The sequence below is a fragment of the Oncorhynchus masou genome, chromosome 1, assembly GCF_036934945.1.
Source record: "Oncorhynchus masou masou isolate Uvic2021 chromosome 1, UVic_Omas_1.1, whole genome shotgun sequence".
NCBI lineage: Eukaryota > Metazoa > Chordata > Actinopteri > Salmoniformes > Salmonidae > Oncorhynchus > Oncorhynchus masou.
Genome location: NC_088212.1, coordinates 68,611,375 through 68,634,483, shown reverse-complemented (window position 1 = coordinate 68,634,483; position 23,109 = coordinate 68,611,375). Strand labels below are relative to the sequence as shown.

Below are 23,109 nucleotides of genomic sequence, written 5' to 3'. Positions count from 1 at the left end.
AGACAAATTTCTTCAGCCTCCTGAGGTTGAAGAGGCGCTGTTGTGCCGCCTTCACCACGCTGTCTGTGTGGGTGGACCATTTCAGTTTGTCCGTGATGTGTACGCCAAGAAACTTCAAACTTTCCACCTTCTCCACTACTCTCCCGTCGATGTGGATAGGGAGGTGCTCCCTCTGCTGTTTACTGACATCCACAACCATCTCCTTTGTTTTGTTGACGTTGAGTGAGAGGTCGATTTTCCTGGCGCCACAATAACGAGTTGCAAACTTGTCTGCAAACTTGATGATCATCAAACTTGATGATTGAGTTGGAGGCGTGCTTGGCCGCGCAGTCATGGGTGAACAGGGAGTACAGGAGGGGTCTGAGCATGCACCCTTGTGGGGCCCCAGTGTTGAGGATCAGCGAAGTGGAGATGTTTCCTACCTTCACCACCTGGGGACGGCCCATCAAAGTCCAGGACCCAATTGCACAGTGTGGGGTTGAGAGACCCAGGGCCTCAAGCTTAATGATGAGCTTGGAGGGTACTATGGTGTTGAATGCTGAGCTGTAGTCAATGAACAGCATTCTTACATAGGTATTCCTCTTGTCCAGTTGAGATAGGGCAGTGGGATGGCGATTGCATCGTCTGTGGACTTATTGGGGCGGTATGCAAACTGAAGTGGGTCTAGGGGGGGCAGGTAAGGTGGAGGTGATATGATCCTTGACTAGTTTCTCAAAGCACTTCATGATGACAGAAGTGAGTGCTATGGGTGGCGCTAGTCATTTCAAAACAGAATACTACATAGTTTCCTTAGGACTCGAAGCGAGGCGACCATCTCTGTGGGTGTATCTGTGGGTATTGAAGTTGTTTTGTTTTTTTATTCTGTCCGCAGTGTTTGAGCTCTGTGCAGCTTTGTAGGTGCCACAGGTAGAGGCAGTGAAAAGTCCAGCATTTTCCATTCTTTTGAACATAGCTCTTGTGCAGTGGAATACACACATAGAAGTTAAGCCCAAGGGTTTGCTCGAATATGACCCCTGGGCCATGGCCAAGCCTGTTAGGATTTTTATGAATTTACATAGGCTGAAAATGCCTGAAACAAAGATGGCTATGTTCAAGGGACATTTCAGTTTTTTTCCTCTCATATTCATACGCCTCTTTAGGAACCTCTGAGGCTGGTTCTTCAGCAGTTACCATGAATATACATGCTTTGATGGAGCTCTAATGTATGTGTTTCACTTTGAGACATCCAAATGAGGGCCAGCATCGATTGCTATAAAAGGTGCTATAGAAAGGCCCGGTGCTGCACACACACATTTCAAGTTTCAGACTATATATGCACATTTTGAATTTCCTGTTGAGTAGCAATAGCATCTTCCCTCCCGCATATCTCAGTCTTGCGCACGGTCATTATTATGTAGCACATTCTCTTTGTTCTACCGAGGTCACTCACTGGTCACTCACTGGCTCCTCTCTATCACACCGCTGAGTCACCCTGACCTGTGAATACCAGTGGAAAATAGACTTTGCACGCAAGGTGGGTAGGTACTGCTGATGGGGGCTAACCGACCTTGCACCGCTTCCCGGAGCTCCAAACCTGGCAGCCCAGAAACCAAGCCTCTTCCTCTGTCTGAGCTGTAGGTGTCTGGGTTTATGCACCCAGCTTTTCCTCCCACAACACACCACAGTACAGCAGGGTAGAGCAGCACAGCACGCCTCTGACAAACACCTGCTGTTTCCTGAGCTGCACCGCTACAACACAAGCCGAAGAACGCCATTTTTCAAGGAACTCTTAATTTTCCGTTCCTGCCCTACCCTCTTTCACCTCTCTCAGTTGAATGTCTTTGTGTAGCTAAGCTGTAATAGTGTTTCCACTCAGTGGCCCTGGGGAAGGATCGAGGGGGTCATGGGGCGAGGCTGCCTCTCTGTGTCTTTGCTATGGGAAGTAGGTGGGTGGAGAGGACTGACTCAAGCACTAAGCCCCACTGTATCTTGCTAACAACAAGGGCTCTCAGAGGAGAAACTATGCCATTGTTTGGAGGAGAGGAGAGGAGGCAGTCAGTAGAGAGAGATCTCTATTGGCCAGAGGAGGTGATGAATGTAATGGACATAAAAAAGGCCCAATCACCAAGCTGCCTATTCGTCAGACTTTAAATACATGGACATGACAGGAGTGTTTTAGTACTGTAATTCCTGTATTCATGTCACAATATAGACATATTCCTTGCAGTAGGGTACGAAATCATGACCGTTCTATACATTACATTTCTATCAGCAACTGTCCATACTGTGTGTTATGCCAAGCTGCATACACCCCTGAGGTCACAATCGGCCTTTTCTCAACTGCAAAATGGAGAATGCAGACACTACACACTGAAATAAATATCTATTCAAAGCTAGCTGCCAGGACATTTTTCTTATTTGTCAATAGTCACATCGGCCATTGTTAGATGTGAGGTCATATATAGTCTTCTTATTTACATTCCCTGAACCAGGAAGTGTTTGTGTAGAGCAGTATGTTTCATGAGGTAGCTAGGCTAGGAGAGGGTGCTAAGCAGCAGCACCCAATGGACCACTACAATAGAACTCACTCAGGGGAGTGCTGATGTTCACTAGAGCAACAAGCCATTGCTCATTGCAAAGACACACACAAACCACACAGCATCTATGAGGCAACACATGGCACAGTTGAACCTAATGTTACAATCATTTCAGTATAGTAATAATACACAGTGGACTAGAATGAATTTAGTTTTTGATCTGTAATTTTAAATCTGTAAAAATATGTATGTAGATCAAACAGACAGTCAGTATAAGGACCACATTTAGAACTAGCTGTTTGGGGTGGTGTGACAAAAATAAGCCTCTTGCCTTCCTGGTTGCGATGTTATGAAATGTTAAGTGTATTGAACACACCCTGGGCCTCTTCCTGACAGTGAGGCCAGGTCAGGCATGGCTGGAATGAGAGATACTAGACAGGGGACCAATCAGAGTGCAGATGCAGAGATTGCACTGCAAATCCTGCAGACAGTGGAGAGCAGAGCAGCATTTACTGACCTACATTTCACACAGGCCCAGTACACAGACTGTTAGCCTGCACACCCACACCACAATCGCTATTCATTTATACTGATACTGATACTCCTATTTAGCTTTGGGTGTGTTTCTCGCCTGGTGAGGAAGAACCACCAGAAGATGCTGGTGGAGATTTGTTTTATGTTGCTGCGTAACACACGAGGTCATGTGTTGTCATCCAGCCATCTTCACAACAGAGCCTGCAACATACAGCAACAGACATGTACAGTATAACCTCTCTGGAATTAACTGCATACTAAAACGGATGCAATTTTATTTACGTGGATTTCTGGCGACTTTTCCAGCTACTTTATATGATCATTATCAGTTCAACAATGTTTACATCAGGACTTACAGGTCAAATTGCCAGATGTGTCTCCTCAGTATACTCTTATCTATTCGGATGCCTAGTCACTTTACCCTGCCTTTATGTACATATGCTACATTACCAAAGTAATGTGGACATCTGCTCGTCGAACATCTCATTTTGAAATCATGGACATTAATGTGGAGTTGGTCCCCCCCCCCCTTTTGCTTAACAGCTTCCACTCTTCTGGGAAGGCTTTCGACTAGATGTTGAAACATTGCTGCGTGGACTTGCTTCCAGTCAGCCACCAGCATTTGTGAGGTTGGGCGATTAGGCCTGGCTCGCAGTCGGCGTTCCAATTCATCCCAAAGGTGTTCGACGGGGTTGAGGTTGGGGCTCTGTGCAGACCAGTCAAGTTCCTCCACACCGATCTTGACAAAACCATTTCTGTACCTCGCTTGGTGCACGGGGGCATTGTCATGCTGAAACAGGAAAGGGCCTTCCCCAAACTGTTGCCACAAAGTTGGAAGCACAGAATCGTCTAGATTGTCATTGTTTGCTGTAGCGTTAATATTTCCCTTCACAGGAACTAAGGGGCCTAGCCCACACCGTGAAACAGCCCCAGACCATTATTCCTCCTCCACCAAACTTTACAGTTGGCACTATACATTCCGGCAGGTAGCGTGCTCCTGGAATTCGCGGTACCCAGATTCGTCTGTCGGACTGCTAGATGGTGAAGCGTGATTAATTACTCCAGAGAACGCGTTTCCACTGCTCCAAAGTTCAATGGAAGCGAGCTTTACACCACTCCAGCTGACGCTTGGCATTGCGCATGGTGATCTTAGGTTTGTGTGCGGCTGACCATGGAAACCCATTTCATGAAGCTCCCGACGAACAGTTCTTGTGCTGACATTACTTCCAGAGGCAGTTTGGAACTCAGTAGTGAGTGTTGCAAACGAGGACAGACTATTTTTACGCGCTTCAAGCACTCTGTTATTCCGTTCTGTGAGCTTGTGTGGCCTACCACTTAATGGCTGAGCCATTGTTTCTCATAGATGTTTCCACTTCACAATAACACCACTTACAGTTTACCGGGGCAGCTCTTGCAGGGCAGAAATTTGACGAACTGACTTGTTGGAAAGGTGTTATCCTATGATGGTGCCACGTTGAAAGTCACTAAGCTTTTGGCTCCCGAGTGGCGCAGCGGTCTAAGGCACTGCATCTCAGTGCTAGAGGCGTCACTACAGACCCTGATTCAATTCCAGGCTGTATCACAACCAGCCGTGATTGGAAGTACCATAGGGCGGCACACAATCGGCCCAGCGTTGTAAAATAGGCCGTCATCTTAAAATAATAATTTGTTCTTTACTGACATGCCTTGTTAACTAAATAATTAAAAAATATTGCATGGTTGTGTGCTCGATTTTATACACCGGTCAGCAACAGGTGTGGCTGAATCCACTAATTTGAAGGGGTGTCCACATATTTCTGTATATGTAGTGTATCTACCTCATGTACCTCGTACCCCTGCACATTGATCTAGTACTAGTGCTCCCTGTATATAGTTCCATTCTTGTGTATTTTATTCCTCTTGTCTTAGTTTTAAAAAATGTACATATACATTTTAGTCTGCATCAATTGGAAAGGTTCGTAAGCAAGCATTTCACAATATAGGCTACACCAGTTGTATTCTGTGCAAGTCATTTTAATAACATTTGATTTGACTGTGTTGTGTTCCAGTTTCTCTGGATGAAGACGTGGTGGTGATCGAGGCGACCCCTGCACCCCCTGTCCCAGCCAGCGAGGAGATCAACGTCACCTCCACCGACAGCGAGGTGGAGATAGTCAACGTGGGAGATGGCTTCAGGTGAGCACCTTCCCCTGTCTCCTCTCTGAGGAGATCAACGCTGTACAGAGCTAATGAACCACAGTGGAAAATCGAAGGAAGTGAGATGGTAAAGTACTTTGGCTATGAAATTCACTCTCTCGGAAGAAAAAACATCCACCTCAATTTTTCCCCCCATCTTTAAGCTCTGAAAGTAATCTAAATGGCACTGGCCTTCATTTGTGTCCTGAGACAGCCTGGCCCTGCAGTATTGACAGTACTTTATCCTCGTGGCTCTGACGATATAATCACAGTCAACTGTGGTGTGTCTAATAGAGGCTCGCTGGGCACTGGCTGCTCATCAAGTGTCATAACATTTTCTTAGACTGACACATTGGGCTGGGGCAGTGTTTTTCCAGGATACCTCAGAAATGCAGTGTAGGCTCTCCAAGTGTTATTTGGCCCCTATGGAGAAGTTGCTGGTATCGCTGTGGCAGGAGAGATAATGCTCATCTGGGATTGGCCATGAAGCTGGCAGGCTGCAGCATTGCACTGGCATTCCACCGCTCTCCCAGCTGTTGCTATCGCTGTCTTCTTCAAGGGAAAGGCTTCCATACAGTAATACACAAGCTATCTCCCATCCTCCATCAACAATCTAACGAGAGACCCTCTCTCCCCCCAGGGCATTTTCATCTGACCCTCAGTTAACTCTGATTCATGGTCCAGTTACCACTGATGCCCCTGTCAGGGAACTGCAGGTTCAGTTTGTCTGTCTGGTACAGTCTCTGATCTAGAGAACCAGGACATTAGATCCAGGTGGATTTGCTTTTCTTCTCGCAGCACGCTCTCCTGAACTGATATTACTAAAACATGGGAAATAAATGCCAGCTGGTTACAGGTTACCAGGGCTTTTGGCAGGCTTTGTGAAGTGGGTACCCAGAGTGTAGTCTTTCCACATAGACCTAGGCCTACATGATTTCTCTATCTGACTCTTGTGGGATGTCTTCTGAAAATGCTCTCTGCCATGACCTGAGGAGAGTTGATCTCATGCATTGGGATTTTACAGCAGTGCCAGTGTAAGAGCGCTATGCTACAGTATATCGGTGCTGTTGAGCTGATATAGTGGTGTTCCTCTCTGAGTTGATTCTGTTTCTAATTGTCTCCCCTCTACTTTCTCTACTTTCTCTCCTTGAACCCCTCATTTCTTTAATTGTTATTGAGGTGTCTTGGTGCATAGCACTGAGACTCATTTACACCAGCTTGATTCCATTATCTCACCCTCTGCTGCCAGAAATAGCAAGGCCTGTGAATTTCACTCCTGCCAGCAAAGTCACTCTGTCAACCCAAATGAATTGCTCTCTGTTTGTGATATGCCTCGTCTCTTATGAGACAAATTAGCAGAAATTCTGCTCCAGCAATCAAATGGTCAGTTTCAGTTACTGTAGCATTTATCTTGTATAAAACATTTATACATGCCACAACACTAAACAATACATTTATTGCACTATAACGGTGACAAACGGTGCCCACAAACTGTTAGGGCCTTCAGTGCTTTCGGGAAAGTATTCAGACCCTTTTACTTTTTCCAAATGTTATGTTACAGCCTTATTCTAAAATTGATTCAACATTTTTTTTTATTAATAAGTACTTCCGGCGCCGACAGATGGCCGCCTCGCTTCGCGTTCCTAGGAAACTATGCATTTAAAAAAAAATATTTTTTTACGTGTTATTTCTTACATTAGTACCCCAGGTCATCTTAGGTTTCATTACATGCAGTCGAGAAGAACTACTGAATATAAGAGCAGCGTCAACTCACCATCAATACGACCAAGAATATGACTTTTGCGAAGCGGATCCTGTCTTCTGCCTTTCACCCAGGACAGCGGAATGGATCCCAGCCTGCGACCCAAAAAAACGACTTCGTAAAAGAGGGAAACGAGGCGGTCTTCTGGTCAGACTCCGGAGACGGGCACATTGTGCACCACTTCCTAGCATTCTTCTCGCCAATGTCCAGTCTCTTGACAACAAGGTTGATGAAATCCGAGCAAGGGTAGCATTCCAGAGGCACATCAGAGACTGTAACGTTCTTTGCTTCACGGAAACATGGCTCACTGGAGAGACGCTATCGGAGTCGGTGCAGCCAGCTGGTTTCTCCACGCATTGCGCCGACAGAAACAAACATCTTTCTGGTAAGAAGAGGGGCAGGGGCATATGCTTTATGGTTAACGAGATCACAAAAACATACAGGAACTCAAATCCTTCTGTTCACCTGATTTAGAATTCCTCACAATCAAATGTTGACTGCATTATCTACCAAGAGAATTCTCTTCGATTATAATCACAGCCATATATATTCCCCCCCCCCCCCCCCAAGCAGACACATCGATGGCTCTGAACAAACTTTTTGACTCTTTGCAAACTGGAATCCATACATCCTGAGGCTGCATTCATTGTAGCTGGGGATTTTAACAAGGCTAATCTGAAAACAAGACTCCCTAAATTGTATCAGCATATCGATTGCGCAACCAGGGCTGGCAACCTTGGATCATTGCTATTCTAACTTCCGCGACGCATATAAGGCCCTGCCCCGCCCTCCTTTCGGAAAATCTGACCACGACTCCATTTAGTTGATCCCTGCCTACAGACAGAAACTCAAACAAGAAGCTCCCACGCTGAGGTCTGGTCGGACCAGCGTTGGACAATCTGATTCCACACTCCAAGACTGCTTCCATCACGTGGACTGGGATATGTTTCGTACTGCGTCAGACAACAACATTGATGAATACGCTGATTTGATGTGCGAGTTCATTAGAACGTGCATTGAAGACGTCGTTCCCATAGCAACGATTAAAGCATTCCCAAACCAGAAACCGTGGATTGATGGCAGCATTCGCGTGAAACTGAAAGCACGAACCACTGCTTTTAATCAGGGCAAGGTGACCGGTAACATGACCGAATACAAACAGTGCAGCTATTCCCTCCGCAAGGCAATCAAATAAGCTAAGCGTCAGTATAGAGACAAAGTAGAATCTCAATTCAACGGCTCAGACACAAGAGGTATGTGGCAGGGACTACAGTCAATCACGGATTACAAAAAGAAAACAGGCCCCGTCACGGACCAGGATGTCTTGCTCCCAGGCAGACTAAATAACTTTTTTGCCCGCTTTGAGGACAATACAGTGCCACTGACACGGCCTGAAACGAAAACATGCGGACTCTCCTTCACTGCAGCCGAGGTGAGAAACATTTAAATGTGTTAACCCTCGCAAGGCTGCAGGCCCAGACGGCATCCCCAGTCGCGCATGCGCAGGCCAGCTGGCTGGTGTGTTTACGGACATATTCAATCAATCCCTATCCCAGTCTGCTGTTCCCACATGCTTCAAGAGGGCCACCATTGTTCCTGTTCCCAAGAAAGCTAAGGTAACTGAGCTAAACTGGTTCTCCCCTGACCTGACTGCCCTTAACCAACACAAAAACATCCTATGGCGTTCTGCATTAGCATCGAACAGCCCCTGTGATATGCAGCTGTTCAGGGAAGCCAGAAACCATTATACACAGGCAGTTATAAAAGCCAAGGCAAGCTTTTTCAAGCTTCTTCCGGCAACACTAACTCAAAAAAGTTCTGGGACACTGTAAAGTCCATGGAGAATAAGAACACCTCCTCTCAGCTGCCCACTGCACTGACGATAGGAAACACTGTCACCACTGATAAATCCACCATAATTGAGAATTTCAATAAGCATTTTTCTACGGCTGGCCATGCTTTCCACCTGGCTACTCCTACCCCGGTCAACAGCACTGCACCCCCCACAGCAACTCGCCCAAGCCTTCCCCATTTCTCCTTCTCCCAAATCCGTTCAGCTGATGTTCTGAAAGAGCTGCAAAATCTGGACCCCCACAAATCAGCCGTGCTAGACAATCTGGACCCTTTTTTTTCTAAAATTATCTGACAAAATTGTTGCCACCCCTATTACGAGCCTGTTCAACCTCTTTTGTGTCGTCTGAGATTCCCAAAGATTGGAAAGCAGCTGTGGTCATCCCCCTCTTCAAAGGGGGGGACACTCTTGACCCAAACTGCTACAGACCGATATCTATCCTACCATGCCCTTCTAAGGTCTTCGAAAGCCAAGTCAACAAACAGATTACCAACCATTTCGAATCTCACTAAATCCCAAGGAGAACTGTTCACAAAAAACACAAAAATATCAATCCGCCAGTCTCTGTATTGTCTATGGCAAGGGAAAATAGATAGCGACCGGTTTACAGTTCCTACAGCTTCCGCACGATGTCGCCAGTGTTGTTAATTGTATTGAAGTTAATCTTTGGTCAAATGAGTAATAGGCACTTCATGTCGTCGACTATACCGGAGGAAGTTATGAAAGGGAGAAAATGGACGACGATTTTCAGACTTGCTGCTATTGAATACAGATCGCCTCGTGATCAATTTGATCGTTTATTAACGTTTACTTACCTAAAGTTGGATTACAAAAGTAGTTTGAAGTGTTTTGTCAAAGTTTATAGTCAACTTTTTTAATAAAAAAAAATGACGTTGCGTTTTGAAACAGTTTTTTTCCTGGACTTGACGGTGTTCATAAATGGACATTTTGGGTATACATGGACCGATTTAATCGAAAAAAAGACCCAATTGTGATGTTTATGGGACATATAGGAGTGCCAACAAAGAAGCTCGTCAAATGAATGTTTTATATTTTATTTCTGCGTTTTGTGTAGCGCCGGCTATGCTAATTATTTTGTTTACGTCCCCTTCGTGTATTTCGGGGGGTTGCATGCTATCAGATAATAGCTTCTCATGCTTTCGCCGAAAAGCATTTTAAAAATCTGACATGTTGGCTCGATTCACAACGAGTGTAGCTTTGAGTACCCTGCATGTGTGTTTTAATGAAAGTTTGAGTTGTATCGAGTACTATTAGTTGGTGCTCTGGAATTTCCGCTGATTTTGATGCCTGTACAGGGACCGCAGCCATAAGAGGATTTATTAACAACTCTCCAGGCAAGCTTCAATGCCATACAACTCTCCTTCTGTGGCCTCCAATTGCTCTTAAATACAAGTAAAACTAAATGCATGCTCTTCAACCGATCGCTACCCGCACCTGCCCGCCTGTCCAACATCACTACTCTGGACGGCTCTGACTTAGAATACGTGGACAACTACAAATACTTAGGTGTCTGGTTAGACTGTAAACTCTCCTTTCAGACCCATATCAAATATCTCCAATCCAAAGTTAAATCTAGAATTGGCTTCCTATTTCGCAACAAAGCATCCTTCACTCATGCTGCCAAACATACCCTTGTAAAACTGACCATCCTACCAATCCTCGACTTTTTGCGATGTCATTTACAAAATAGCCTCCAATACCCAACTCAATAAATTAGATGCAGTCTATCACAGTGCAATCCGTTTTGTCACCAAAGCCCCATATACTACCCACCATTGCGACCTGTACACTCTCGTTGGCTGGCCCTCGCTTCATACTTGTCGCCAAACCCACTGGCTCCATGTCATCTACAAGACCCTGCTAGGTAAAGTCTCCCCTTATCTCAGCTCGCTGGTCACCATAGCATCTCCCACCTGTAGCACACGCTCCACAGGTATATCTCTCTAGTCACCCCCAAAACCAATTCTTTCTTTGGCCGCCTCTCCTTCCAGTTCTCTGCTGCCAATGACTGGAACGAACTACAAAAAGCACTGAATCTGGAAACCCTTATCTCCCTCACTAGCTTTAAGCACCAACTGTCAGAGCAGCTCACAGATTACTGCACCTGTACATAGCCCACCTATATTTTAGCCCAAACAACTACCTCTTTCCCTACTGTATTTAATTAATTTATTTATTTTGCTACTTTGCACCCCATTATTTTTATTTCTACTTTGCACATTCTTCCATTGCAAATCTACCATTCCAGTGTTTTATTTGCTATATTGTATTTACTTTGCCACCATAGCCTTTTTTTTGCCTTTACCTCCCTTATCTCACCTCATTTGCTCACATCGTATATAGACTTGTTTATACTGTATTATTGACTGTATGTTTGTTTTACTCCATGTGTAACTCTGTGTCGTTCTATGTGTCGAACTGCTTTGCTTTATCCTGGCCAGGTCGCAATTGTAAATGAGAACTTGTTCTCAACTTGCCTACCTGGTTAAATAAAGGTGAAATAAAAAATAAACGACTACTACTGCTTTGAGAGACTAGTCAAGGACCATATCACCTCCACCCTACCTGACACCCTAGACCCACTCCAATTTGCTTACCGCCCAAATAGGTCCACAGACGATACAATCTCAACCACACTGCACACTGCCCTAACCCATCTGGACAAGATGAATACCTATGTGAGAATGATGTTCATCGACTACAGCTCGGCATTTAACACCATAGTACCCTCCAAGCTCGTTATCAAGCTCGAGACCCTGGGTCTCGACGCCGCCCTGTGCAACTGGGTACTGGATTTCCTGACGGGCCGCCCCCAGGTGGTGAGGGTAGGCAACAACATCTCCACCCCGCTGATCCTCAACACTGGGGCCCCACAAGGGTGCGTTCTGAGCCCTCTCCTGTACTCCCTGTTCACCCACGACTGCGTGGCCATGCACGCCTCCAACTCAATCATCAAGTTTGCGGATGACACTAGTGGTTGGCTTGATTACCAACAACGACGAGACGGCCTACAGGGAGGAGGTGAGGGCCCTCGGAGTGTGGTGTCAGGAAAATAACCTCACACTCAACGTCAACAAAACTAAGGAGATAATTGTGGACTTCAGGAAACAGCAGAGGGAACATCCCCTATCCACATCGATGGAACAGTAGTGGAGAGGGAAGTAAGTTTTAAGTTCCTCGGCATACACATCACAGACAAACTGAATTTGTCCACCCACACAGACAGCATCGTGAAGAAGGCGCAGCAGCACCTCTTCAACCTCAGGAAGCTGAAGAAATTCGGCTTGTCACCAAAAGCACTCACAAACTTCTACAGATGCACAATCGAGAGCATCCTGGTGGGCTGTATCACCGCCTGGTACGGCAACTGCTCCGCCCACAACCGTAAGGCTCTCCAGAGGGTAGTGAGGTCTGCACAACGCATCACCGGGGGCAAACTACCTGCCCTCCAGGACACAACCACCCGAGCCACTGCCTGTTCACAACGCTATCATCCAGAAGGCGAGGTCAGTACAGGTGCATCAAAGCTGGGACCGAGAGACTGAAAAAAAGCTTCTATCTCAAGGTCATCAGACTGTTAAACAGCCACCACTAACATTGAGTGGCTGCTGCCAACACACTGACTCAACTCCAGCCACTTTAATAATGGGAATTGATGGGAAATTATGTAAAATATATCACTAGCCACTTTAAACAATGCTACCTAATAATGTTTACATACCCTACATTATTCATCTCATATGTATACGTATATACTGTACTCTATATCATCCACTGCATCTTTATGTAATACATGTATCACTAGCCACTTTAACTATGCCCCTTTGTTTACATACTCATCTACTGTATCTTGCCTATGCTGCTCTGTACCATCAGTCATTCATATATCTTTATGTACATATTCTTTATCCCCTTACACTTGTGTATAAGACAGTAGTTCTGGAATTGTTAGTTAGATTACTTGTTTGTTATTACTGCATTGTCGGAACTAGAAGCACAAGCATTTCGCTACACTCGCATTAACATCTGCTTACCATGTGTATGTGACAAATAAAATTTGATTTGACAATACCCCATAATGACAAAGTGAAAACAGGTTTTTAGAATTTTTTGCAAATGTATAAAAAAAAAAACAGATGCCTTATTTATATAAGTATTCAGACCCTTTGCTGTGAGAGCCAAAATTAAGCTCAGGTGCATCTTATTTCCATTGATCATCCTTGATGTTTCTACAACTTGATTGGATTCCACCTGTGGTAAATTAAATTGATTGGAGGGCCTTGGTCAGGAAGGTGACCAAAAACCTGATGGTCACTCTGACAGAGCTCCTGAGTTCCTCTGTGGAGATGGGAGAACCTTCCAGAAGGATAACCATCTCTGCAGCACTCCACCAATCAAGCCTTTATGGTAGAGTGGCCAGACGGAAGCCACTCCTCAGTAAAAGGCACATGACAGCCCACTTGGAGTTTTCCAAAAGGCACCAAAAGGACTCTCAGACCATGAGAAACAAGATTCCCGGTCTGATGAAACCAATATTGAACTCTTTGGCCTGAATGCCAAGCAGCATGTCTGGAGGAAACCTGCCACGATCCCTACGGCGAAACCTGCTCCAGAGTGCTCAAGACTTCAGACTGGGGCAAAGGTTTACCTTTCAACAGGACAACAACCCTAAGCTCACAGCCAAGACAACACAGGAGTAGCTTTGGGACAAGTCTCTGAATGTCCAGAGCCCGGACTTGAACCTGATCAAACATCTCTGGAGAGGCCTGAAAATAGCTGTGCAGTGACGCTCCCCATCCAATGTGACAGAGCTTGAGAGGATCTGCAGAGAAGAATGGGAGAATCTCCCCAAATACAGGTGTGCCAAGCTTGTAGCGTCATACCCAAGAAGACTCAAGGATATAATTGCTGCCAAAAGTGCTTCAACAAAGTTCTGAGTAAAGGGTCTGAATACTTATGTAAATGTGAATTATTATTATTTATTTTTTTATACGTTTGCAAGAATTTCGAAAACTGTTTTTGTTTAGTCTTTATGGGGTATTGTGTGATGAGGATTATTTTTTTAAATACATTTTTGAATAAGTTTAACGTAACAAAATGTGGTGGAAAGTTGAGGGGTCTGAATACTTTGCAAATGCACTGTACATAAAGCAGTCCCAACACCTTACCACTGCTACACCTGGCTATCAGCGGAGTCTTGTCAGGTAGCAAAACAGTTCATTCAGCCTAATTTACTGACTTTAAAAAAACATAGCTGATATGGCTGACTTGCTTAAAGAAATGTGCTTACTACTGACAATTGAGATGTACAAACTATGGCATAAGGGGATGATGTGCGGATGAGGCAATGTGTTATTTAAGACAACAATGAGCGAGTTAGGACAGACGTTTTCAATATAGCTATTTGTTTAGCACTTTTGAAATGGGCTGTTCTTACGGTATTCTCCCTGTACACCAAGTCAGAAATGTAGGATAAATAAAGGGGCATATAGGCAGACAATGAAAGCTCTTACAATATTCTTTGGTTGTATTTCTCTAAAACAGGTTATAGGCACCACCAAGTCAGAACAGTAGGCAACATTTAAGAGGTGAAAATAGATTACATTTATTAGGGTGAGACACGCGGGCTACTAACAGTTAACTACACAACATACTCTTAATATTATTTTCTTAGCTACAGTATACATATCTCCCTGGCATGTTACAGTTATGCAGCAGCATACAAGAAATATTTGGACTCCCCTTGTTCTACTGTGCTCACTTGAACAGGAAGGTGGCTCGGCGGTCTTTCGTGGGCAAGTTTTGGCATCAAACTCGAATCAGTCTGGCATTCTCTGGATTTATGGTGCCTTCAAGACAACTGGGAACTCTGAAATTAACAAGGGCGAATCATGATGACGTCAGAGCTCTAGAAATAGGTCCAAGTTCCCAACTTGCAATTGTGAGTTGGATGACCATTCAAAACCTATTTTCCCAGTCGGAGCTTGTTTTCTTCAGAGTTCCCAGTTGTTTTGAGCACGGCGATTTGCGATTTCCAAGTTGTTGTGTAATGTTTATGTCCAATGGCCGATGAGCACCAATACATTTTATCAATAATTGCTCTTTTATTTCTCTTCATATGACACGGATTGAAAAGGATTTGCCAGTAGATTGTCGACTTGATTCATGATGATGACTGCTAGCTAATATTTTGAAAGTAAGATGTTGACATGATCACTCCAATCAAAGCTACTGTAGCTATAACGTGATTTGAAGTCATTTTATCTGTGGCCAATAACCTTAATCTTTCTTGGATGGACACTTCTTCTAATGTAATTCTATGGCAGCACCCAAGGGGCTTGAATTTTCGAGCTCTACCCATAGATTTTGCAGTGATGTAGGCTGTCATTGTAATTAAGAATTTGTTCTTATCTAACTTGCCTAGTTAAGTAAAGGTTTAATTTATTTATTTTTTTAATCTAGTTTCCCCATGCGTGACAGAACACTGAGCCAATCACGGCGCAACTTGAGAACACCACTACCTACCCCTTATCTCCGTATTTTCCTCTGGCTGCCCCACCACCACAGAAACCACTGAGCTCGGCTGAAACCCCTGCATTTTGGAACTGCCCTACTCAAGAAAGCAAAAAAGAGACCAACTTTGTATGCCGGTTTATTAACTCAATTATATTTTAGTTTTTTACATTGTTTGTGAACTGATATTTGACACGTATTAATGCCAAAATAACATGCAAAACAGGCAACAACAAAAAAGCAAAACAGGTGGAGCTCAAAACCGCCCTGAATGAGGGGTCGCCGCTGCTTCTATGTAATGGCTAGGTATCTGGGGTGTAAAGTAAACAAAATAAACCTACATAGGTGATTTTATGTATCCTTTTTATCCCATTGCAGGTCAAAACACTGTTTTGACACTTAAAAATACTTCAACAAGCAACATTGTGCAGGTTTACTGAATAGGCAAATTCTCTCAACCCTGTGCCTGTCACCAATCACTAGATGTGCACAAAGCAAAGCATTGGTCTAAAGATATCAGGAGTGGCCAGCCCAATGAGCCCAGTGCATTGTCATGTTTTTTCCATTTCATCTGAATGACATGCAGATGTTCAGGTTGTAAGTAAGGTAGTAAAGCTTATTTATCTGGGTAATGGATGGCTGATTGGAGAGGAGATAGAGACTGCTAGTAATCCCAGGTGAGCCTCCCAGCTGCTGTGTCCTTGAATGAATCACTAATTTGCTTCAATAAATACTCAGCGGGCTACATAAATGCAAACTTAATGAGGCCGTCTCATTCATTTGCATGTTAGGGGATTGTTTGGTTCCTGGCGCTGTATACTCTTTACTAGCTAGCTAATCCACCTTGTGTAATTATGCTCCTTACTAATGTAATCCATAGCATGCTAGCATTGTTCGCCATAAGCTTATGTTTTGTCATTCCCGGTCATTATGCTTTCAGGAAGATAATCAGCCAAATATGGCCTCCTCAATGATGGCTAGAGAGGAGGTACACAGCACAGCCATGTCATGGCGTGTTCTGTCTAAACAGGCCCGTTGGGGCCAGAGAAGGTTCTAGAAGCCTCTGTCTCTCTGGTATGACCAGTCATGTGGCAACACTTCCCATTATTATCAGGATGAGAGGAGCCCCCTCCACACTCTACAAACAACCCTAAAATAGGCAACTCCATACCTGACCAGTTAGAGTCCTATGATATTGTCCCATATTGACCTACAGTATCTATCATATAATACATTTACTGTCTGCAAGGAACGTGATCATGTTGTTTTCAAGGGTGGGTTTTTAGATATAGGATATTTATTCTGTATGTAGGGCAGTGCAATGAAGTGTTGAGTAGTGTCTGGCTGTTCCCAGAATGGGACCCTCTGTGTGAAACCTAAGGTCAGTTGGTGGCCCTCTCTCTCTCAGGCTCTGACCGTTGACGTGACTCATCTCCAGGCTCCCAGCTCTCTGTGTGTGTGCTGTGAGTGGAATGCAGGGAGTGGGGGAAAGCCGGGGGGGTTTCTAGGCAGGGCGAGGGGGTTAATAGCATCAAGTCTTAAAATCTCAGGAAAATAAGTGTGTGTGTGTGTGTGTGTGTGTGCGTGAAGAGTAATAACATACTGTTGTTAGTAGCGTGGATGAGCGGTTAAAGAACAGGTTTAGAGACCAGTTCATGCTGCTGTTGAGTGGAATAGCAGGGGGCCAGACAGAGTCTCTCTATAGCCCTGCATGGTGCATAGCATACCCAGAGAAGAGCTGCACTGGGGAGCAGGCCACATGCCTCTGGTTGTTTTTAGCAGTGAAGGCAAGCCCCTCTTCCAGAGGCCAGCTCATCTGACCACTCTCTCTGGGCTCACCATCTCAGTGAGCCCATTCTGCATGTCTGGAACCCCAATGGAGAATTTAACCCACTTGGCTTGACTGACTGGAGCTTTAGTGGCCCTGTTCATTTCTCCCATGTTCCCTCTGTCCCACAGACACGCGATTAGCTTGCCCGTGATTGATTGTACCCTGACAGTGCTCCTCTGTAGATTTAGTCAGGTTGTGCACTGTGACTTATTTTAAACGGCGTTATCCAGGAGTTGATGAGGCTAAATGTGCCTGGCCTTTTCAAAAACATTAATGTGGGAAGAGATCCGTAAGGGGGGACGATCAGTGAGTGAGGGAGAAGAGAAGAGATCAGTAAGGGGGAGAAGAGATCAGTAGATCAGTAAGGGGGGCAAGAGAAGAGATCAGTAAGGGGGCAAGAGAAGAGATCAGTAAGGGGGGGGGGGGGCAAGAGAAGAGATCAGTAAGGGGGGGCAAGAGAAGAGATCAGTAAGGGGGGGGGCAAGAGAAGAGATCAGTAAGGGGGGGCAAGAGAAGAGATCAGTAAGGGGGGGCAAGAGAAGAGATCAGTAAGGGGGGGACAAGAGAAGAGATCAGTAAGGGGGGGGGGGGCAAGAGAAGAGATCAGTAAGGGGGGGCAAGAGAAGAGATCAGTAAGGGGGGGCAAGAGAAGAGATCAGTAAGGGGGGGGGCAAGAGAAGAGATCAGTAAGGGGGGGGGGCAAGAGAAGAGATCAGTAAGGGGGGGCAAGAGAAGAGATCAGTAAGGGGGGGGGGGCAAGAGAAGAGATCAGTAAGGGGGGGGGGCAAGAGAAGAGATCAGTAAGGGGGGGGGGCAAGAGAAGAGATCAGTAAGGGGGGGGGGGCAAGAGAAGAGATCAGTAAGGGGGGGGGGGGGGCAAGAGAAGAGATCAGTAAGGGGGGAAGAGAGGAGATCAGTAAGGGGGGAAGAGAGGAGATCAGTAAGGGGGGGGGAGGAGATCAGTAAGGGGGGAGAGGAGATCAGTAAGGGGGGAGAGGAGATCAGTAAGGGGGGGAGAGGAGATCAGTAAGGGGGGAGAGGAGATCAGTAAGGGGGGAGAGGAGATCAGTAAGGGGGGAGAGGAGATCAGTAAGGGGGGAGAGAAGAGAAGAGTAAGAGGGGGCAAGAGAAGAGTAAGAGGGGGCAAGAGAAGAGTAAGAGGGGGCAAGAGAAGAGTAAGAGGGGGGCAAGAGAAGAGTAAGAGGGGGGCAAGAGAAGAGATCAGTAAGGGGGGGAGTGAAGAGATCAGTAAGGGGGCGAGAGGAGAGATCAGTAAGGGGGGCAAGAGAAGAGAACAGTAAGGGGGAGGGGAAGAGATCAGTAAGGGCCCTCTAAGAAATAGAAGGCTGTCTTTTTCTGAGAACTTGTAAGTATTTGGAGTGTGATACAGATGGGTTTACATAAGCATTGCTCTCTCTCCCCCTCTCTCCATCCCCCTCCTCTCTCTGGCGCACACTCACTTGCTCTCACTCTTCCTCCCTCCCTCCACTCTTTTGCTGTATCGCTCCCTCTCTCTCTCCCTGTAGATATCCTTCGCTCTATCTATCTCTCTCCCTTGATCTCCGTCCCTCCCATGGCTCTCTCTCTCCCTCTATCTTCCTTCTCTCCCTCTCTCTTCATGCTCTCCCTCTCTCTTCATGCTAGGTTGACGATATTCTCCCTAGGTATTTCCGGGAAGTGAATGAACAGAGTGTAGCTAGTTACGTGTGTGTGTGTGTGTGTGTGTGTGTGTGTGTGTGTTTTATCTCCCCATCTCTGCCTGCACCTCCCAGAGATGCCCTGGCTTGCAGGAGAATGCAGAGAATGGCCGTTTCTGAAGGGGGAGGTGTAGCAAAGAGTACTGGGTGTAGAGGTCAAAGGGCACCAGGATGAGTAATGCAGACATCCCGATTCTCGAGCTGCAACACACATACATGTACAGAGTTTGTGTCAACGGACATGGAGATGAATACATCATCATTGGACATAGCTGCCCCGCCTCCTGTTTGTTGTGAAGCTGAGTTTGCCGACTGTCAGCTGTACGTAAACACGTACTCCGTGTGTTGCGGAAAGGTTAACACTAATTGTTTCAAGCTAACGTTAGCGAACATAAGATGGACATTCAGTGGGCTCTAAAGTGCCAGCAGTTCATTTGCTCGTGAAAGAAATGCAAATGCACAAATGCGACCAGTTATTTTTCGTGAGTGTGATATATATTTAATTTTGCGACCCGTTAGTTGTATTTTCCACGTAACATTACGAGGATCACGCAACCTGATACACTGTAACTATGATCCACGTCACCAAAAGTATAATCAGAAATGACAAGCATTCCTCTACTATAGAGACTGAACTTGGGGGCATGTGCTAAGAAAAACGTTATAGATAATTATCTCCATTCTACACTGTACATGAAATGAAATAAACATACAGACAATCTGTGCTAATTCCACAAAACATATATTTATTTGATATGTTCAGTTCTTATCAGTATGAATCTTTCAGGGTTTGTAGATAACTTTTCAGAGGACTGAACCAGGTGTGATCCATAATGTTTGTCTAAGCACATGAATCTCCAATTTGCCACGCGCGTGACAGGGTTGGCAATGATGGTTTTCTGCTGAAAGATCTTTACAGTGCACAGAGGCCAATGGTTGGGATAGAGGGTGTGAGTCTGCATGTGTGCCATATTCAGTATTACTGGAGGCTTTGGATTTTGGTGCTGAACATGCAGCTTGCACTTCTGTCTTGTCCCCCCCGTACTTACCATAGCCCAGTTTGTACACAGTCCATAGATGCCATCCTAGCAGTTTGCCCCACTGTCGAGCCCTCTCTAAGCCCTCAGGCATTTGGCAGAGTGCGCATGGAGATGGCAAAACCGTGGTCCTGCCAAGCCCCCAGTTCCCACAGTGTTCATGTTTACTGTGTTCTGTTTTCCCCTCACCTCCACCCCTCAGAGGCCACGGTGGTAAACAGGTATTTACAAAATAATCCCAGGTCTATGTTGTGGGTAATTAGGTGCTTGTCCCTGGTGGGCTAGCCTGTTTCCTGGGCCCCGAGGTGGGCTAGCCTGTTCCCTGGGCCCCGAGGTGGGCTAGCCTGTTCCCTGGGCCCCGAGGTGGGAGAGAGGAGGAGCAGGTGCCAATTACAGTGCAATCAAGCCACACCTCCTGTACTGGCTCTCTGTGTGTACCACCTTCACTGCTGTGTGTGTGTGTGTGTGTGTGTGTGTGTGTGTGTGTGTGTGTGTGTGTGTGTGTGTGTGTGTGTGTGAACTCCTCCGCCCCATGGGACATGCCATGGAGGCTTTTCTTCCTTTTTTCTGCATTGCCAACATCAGAAGTTACACTAATAGGTTTTTGTTGCCTTCCTTAGAATGGCATTTCCTCTGCTGAGTGGTGTGAGTGGGGACACTCACGCCTGCTTATTAGAGGGACTTCTTAGGCCTACATGGCCGTGTGTGTGTATGGCCTTGCTATTGTTGTGCACACACACACACTGGTCTCACTGGAATAGCAGCAGCCCACCATGCTTGTCTGTAATCTTATTGTTTTAATGATGTAACCTGTGGTTTAGAGGTTCCAGCAGCAGCCATTTGTTGAGAGGAGCAAGGGCCTCTCTGCTCTTGGCTCTCCCCTTCCCTCAGCCTGATCTTGGCCCTCAGGCCTGGTTCACTGCTCTCTCTCTCTTCCCCAGCCTCATCTCTCCATGTCTCCATGACAGGCTGCTTTACGGCAGGCACTCTATCCCCTAAGCTCCCCCCTCTCATCCTGCTTTACGGCACACTGACACTCTCTAGACTCCCACATCATACGAGAGAGAGGAAGGCAGGAAGAACGAGTGAGGCAGTGATATGGGGAGAGAGGACGACTGCGAAAATTGAGCAAGGAAAGAGAGCACAGTCAATGATGCACAATGGTTGTGACTTGAGCAAATATGCGTGGTTGATGAGGCTAAATGAGGTAGAGGTGTTTCTGTGTGTTGAATTGTGTTTTCCGCAAGGTTGTTTTGGAGTTTAGTGGGTGTGGTGGATGAAACCATGTATGTGATACAAATATGATCTTTCTGTGTGGTTCTCAAAGGTTTGCACAGCTGTGTGTGTCTCTCATGCGCACGGCTGTGTGTAGACTGTCTATATGAATTAGCTGCAGCGCTTGCGTTCATGTCAGCTGGCTCTCATTTACATTCCAGCCAGGTGTTCCATTAAAGTGAGCTGATTTTGACTCAACACACAGAAAAAGCACTGTGGACAGTCCCCTTTCTCCAAATGACAATGCTTCAACTTTCCCTTTTACTACATGATAAATGACACCATAAAATGAACTATTATTCATATATATATTTATTTAAAATACGATCAGGCTGGGAAAGCAAGAGATTTGCTTCGGGAGGAAAATTGGGCTGAGTTGTCTGTATTTTCTCACTTCTCCATGAAGTCCTATGGACTGGGTCTCGTCCACTGAGCACTGGTCTCCAGTGTGAGGGCTGTATGGTCAGCAATATATCATAGAATTGTTACAATACCGTATCCCAGGGTCCAGATAACCTGGCATTAGCAGCGTGGTCCCAGTCAGTCTGAACTGAAGCCTTGTTTAATCTGGTTGTTTACCCTCCTCTCCTCTCCTTCCTCGCTAACTGGCTGTGTGTTTGTGTCCACAGGCCTCGCTCGGTGGGGGGCCATGGCAGGATGTACTGGGGCCCCAGCTGCTCCCAGAACCGGCCCCAGGAGCCCCGTGGCCGCCACCGCCTCTCTACCGTCATCCAGCCTCTGCGCCAGAGCGCCGGGGAGGTGGTGGACCTCACAGTGGATGAGGATGGTGAGCATGAGGACGTGCCGACCCGCAATACCACTCTGAGATTAACTATATGATGTAACAGTCACATAGAGGTCCTAGACTTAGACTCAGGCCTCTGTTTTTCCACTGTCTTTTCTTTCAAAGCTCGGCTCATTCGTCTTTCAACACAAAGGCGAGTTTACAGTTGTCCTCTGAGGCATTTGTCCTCTTAAGAGGAACAGTCATTTTTATATGAACAACATACAAAGGGTTGCAAATACACTCTCTCTCTCTGTGTGTCTGTGTCTCTCTCTCTCTCACACACACATACAGAGAAGCAAGTTTACTCTTGAGGCAGAAAGAAAATAGATCTGATTATGTGTGTAAAAATCATTTACATTGGGGAACAGCTTTTTCATAAATGCTGCATACGATAGCCGGACTGTCGCACAGCATATGAATGTGGATTTTGATGAGTCTAATGCTTTTTTACATGATCCAGCTCAACACTGCGTAGGGAGTTGGGAAATATTATATGTCAAATGAAATACTCTCATTCACACTCTATTGTTTAATAGCATTAGCTAGCTTCTTCCACACATCTCTCCAAACTTGCGAGTGAGTGGCTGTCGCTAACTTGAATAAGAATTGTCCTGTCATCACAATTCAATTTGAAATGTTCCCGTAAGCGAGCACTGTTTTAATAATGATTCATCTGTATCTTTTCATCAAATGGAGGGATATTAATAGCGACCGTGCCCCTGAGAGCGTCTGCTCTTTCATTGGTTGGCTTTTACACATCAACCCATTGCACTTCTGATGCATGTCGTTTCATACTGTCAATCCTATCATAAAATGTCACAGTGATGCCAGCCACTGGAGCAGTAGCCAGAAGCATGCTCTTCATTGTTAATGTGGATGCATTAGGCACAAGGAATGAAATGCACCTGGCGGTGTTAAAGCTTTTGTGGGTAAAGAGTTTCACTCTGGATTTAGGGGACATACAGCTGACTCCTGATGAGTATAGCCTGCATTGTATATCAAAGTCCATTGAAGAGCTGTGTATTTAATCATCTCCAATTTATATACGTACATTATTCTCACCAGATGTATAGGCCTACTCCAGTTCAGTTCATACATTCATGACAGCC

At 45.6% G+C, this 23,109-nt stretch overlaps 1 protein-coding gene across 1 annotated transcript in view; it reads left to right on the top strand.

Moving 5' to 3' along the window:
- LOC135549137 (E3 ubiquitin-protein ligase Arkadia-like) overlaps positions 1-23,109 on the top strand; it is a 47,712-nt gene that overhangs the window by 14,825 nt on the left and 9,778 nt on the right. Inside the window, exons 3-4 of the mRNA XM_064979186.1 lie at positions 5,099-5,225; positions 21,843-22,000. Coding sequence (XP_064835258.1) covers positions 5,099-5,225; positions 21,843-22,000 — 285 coding nt within the window. The remainder of the gene's footprint in view (positions 1-5,098; positions 5,226-21,842; positions 22,001-23,109) is intronic.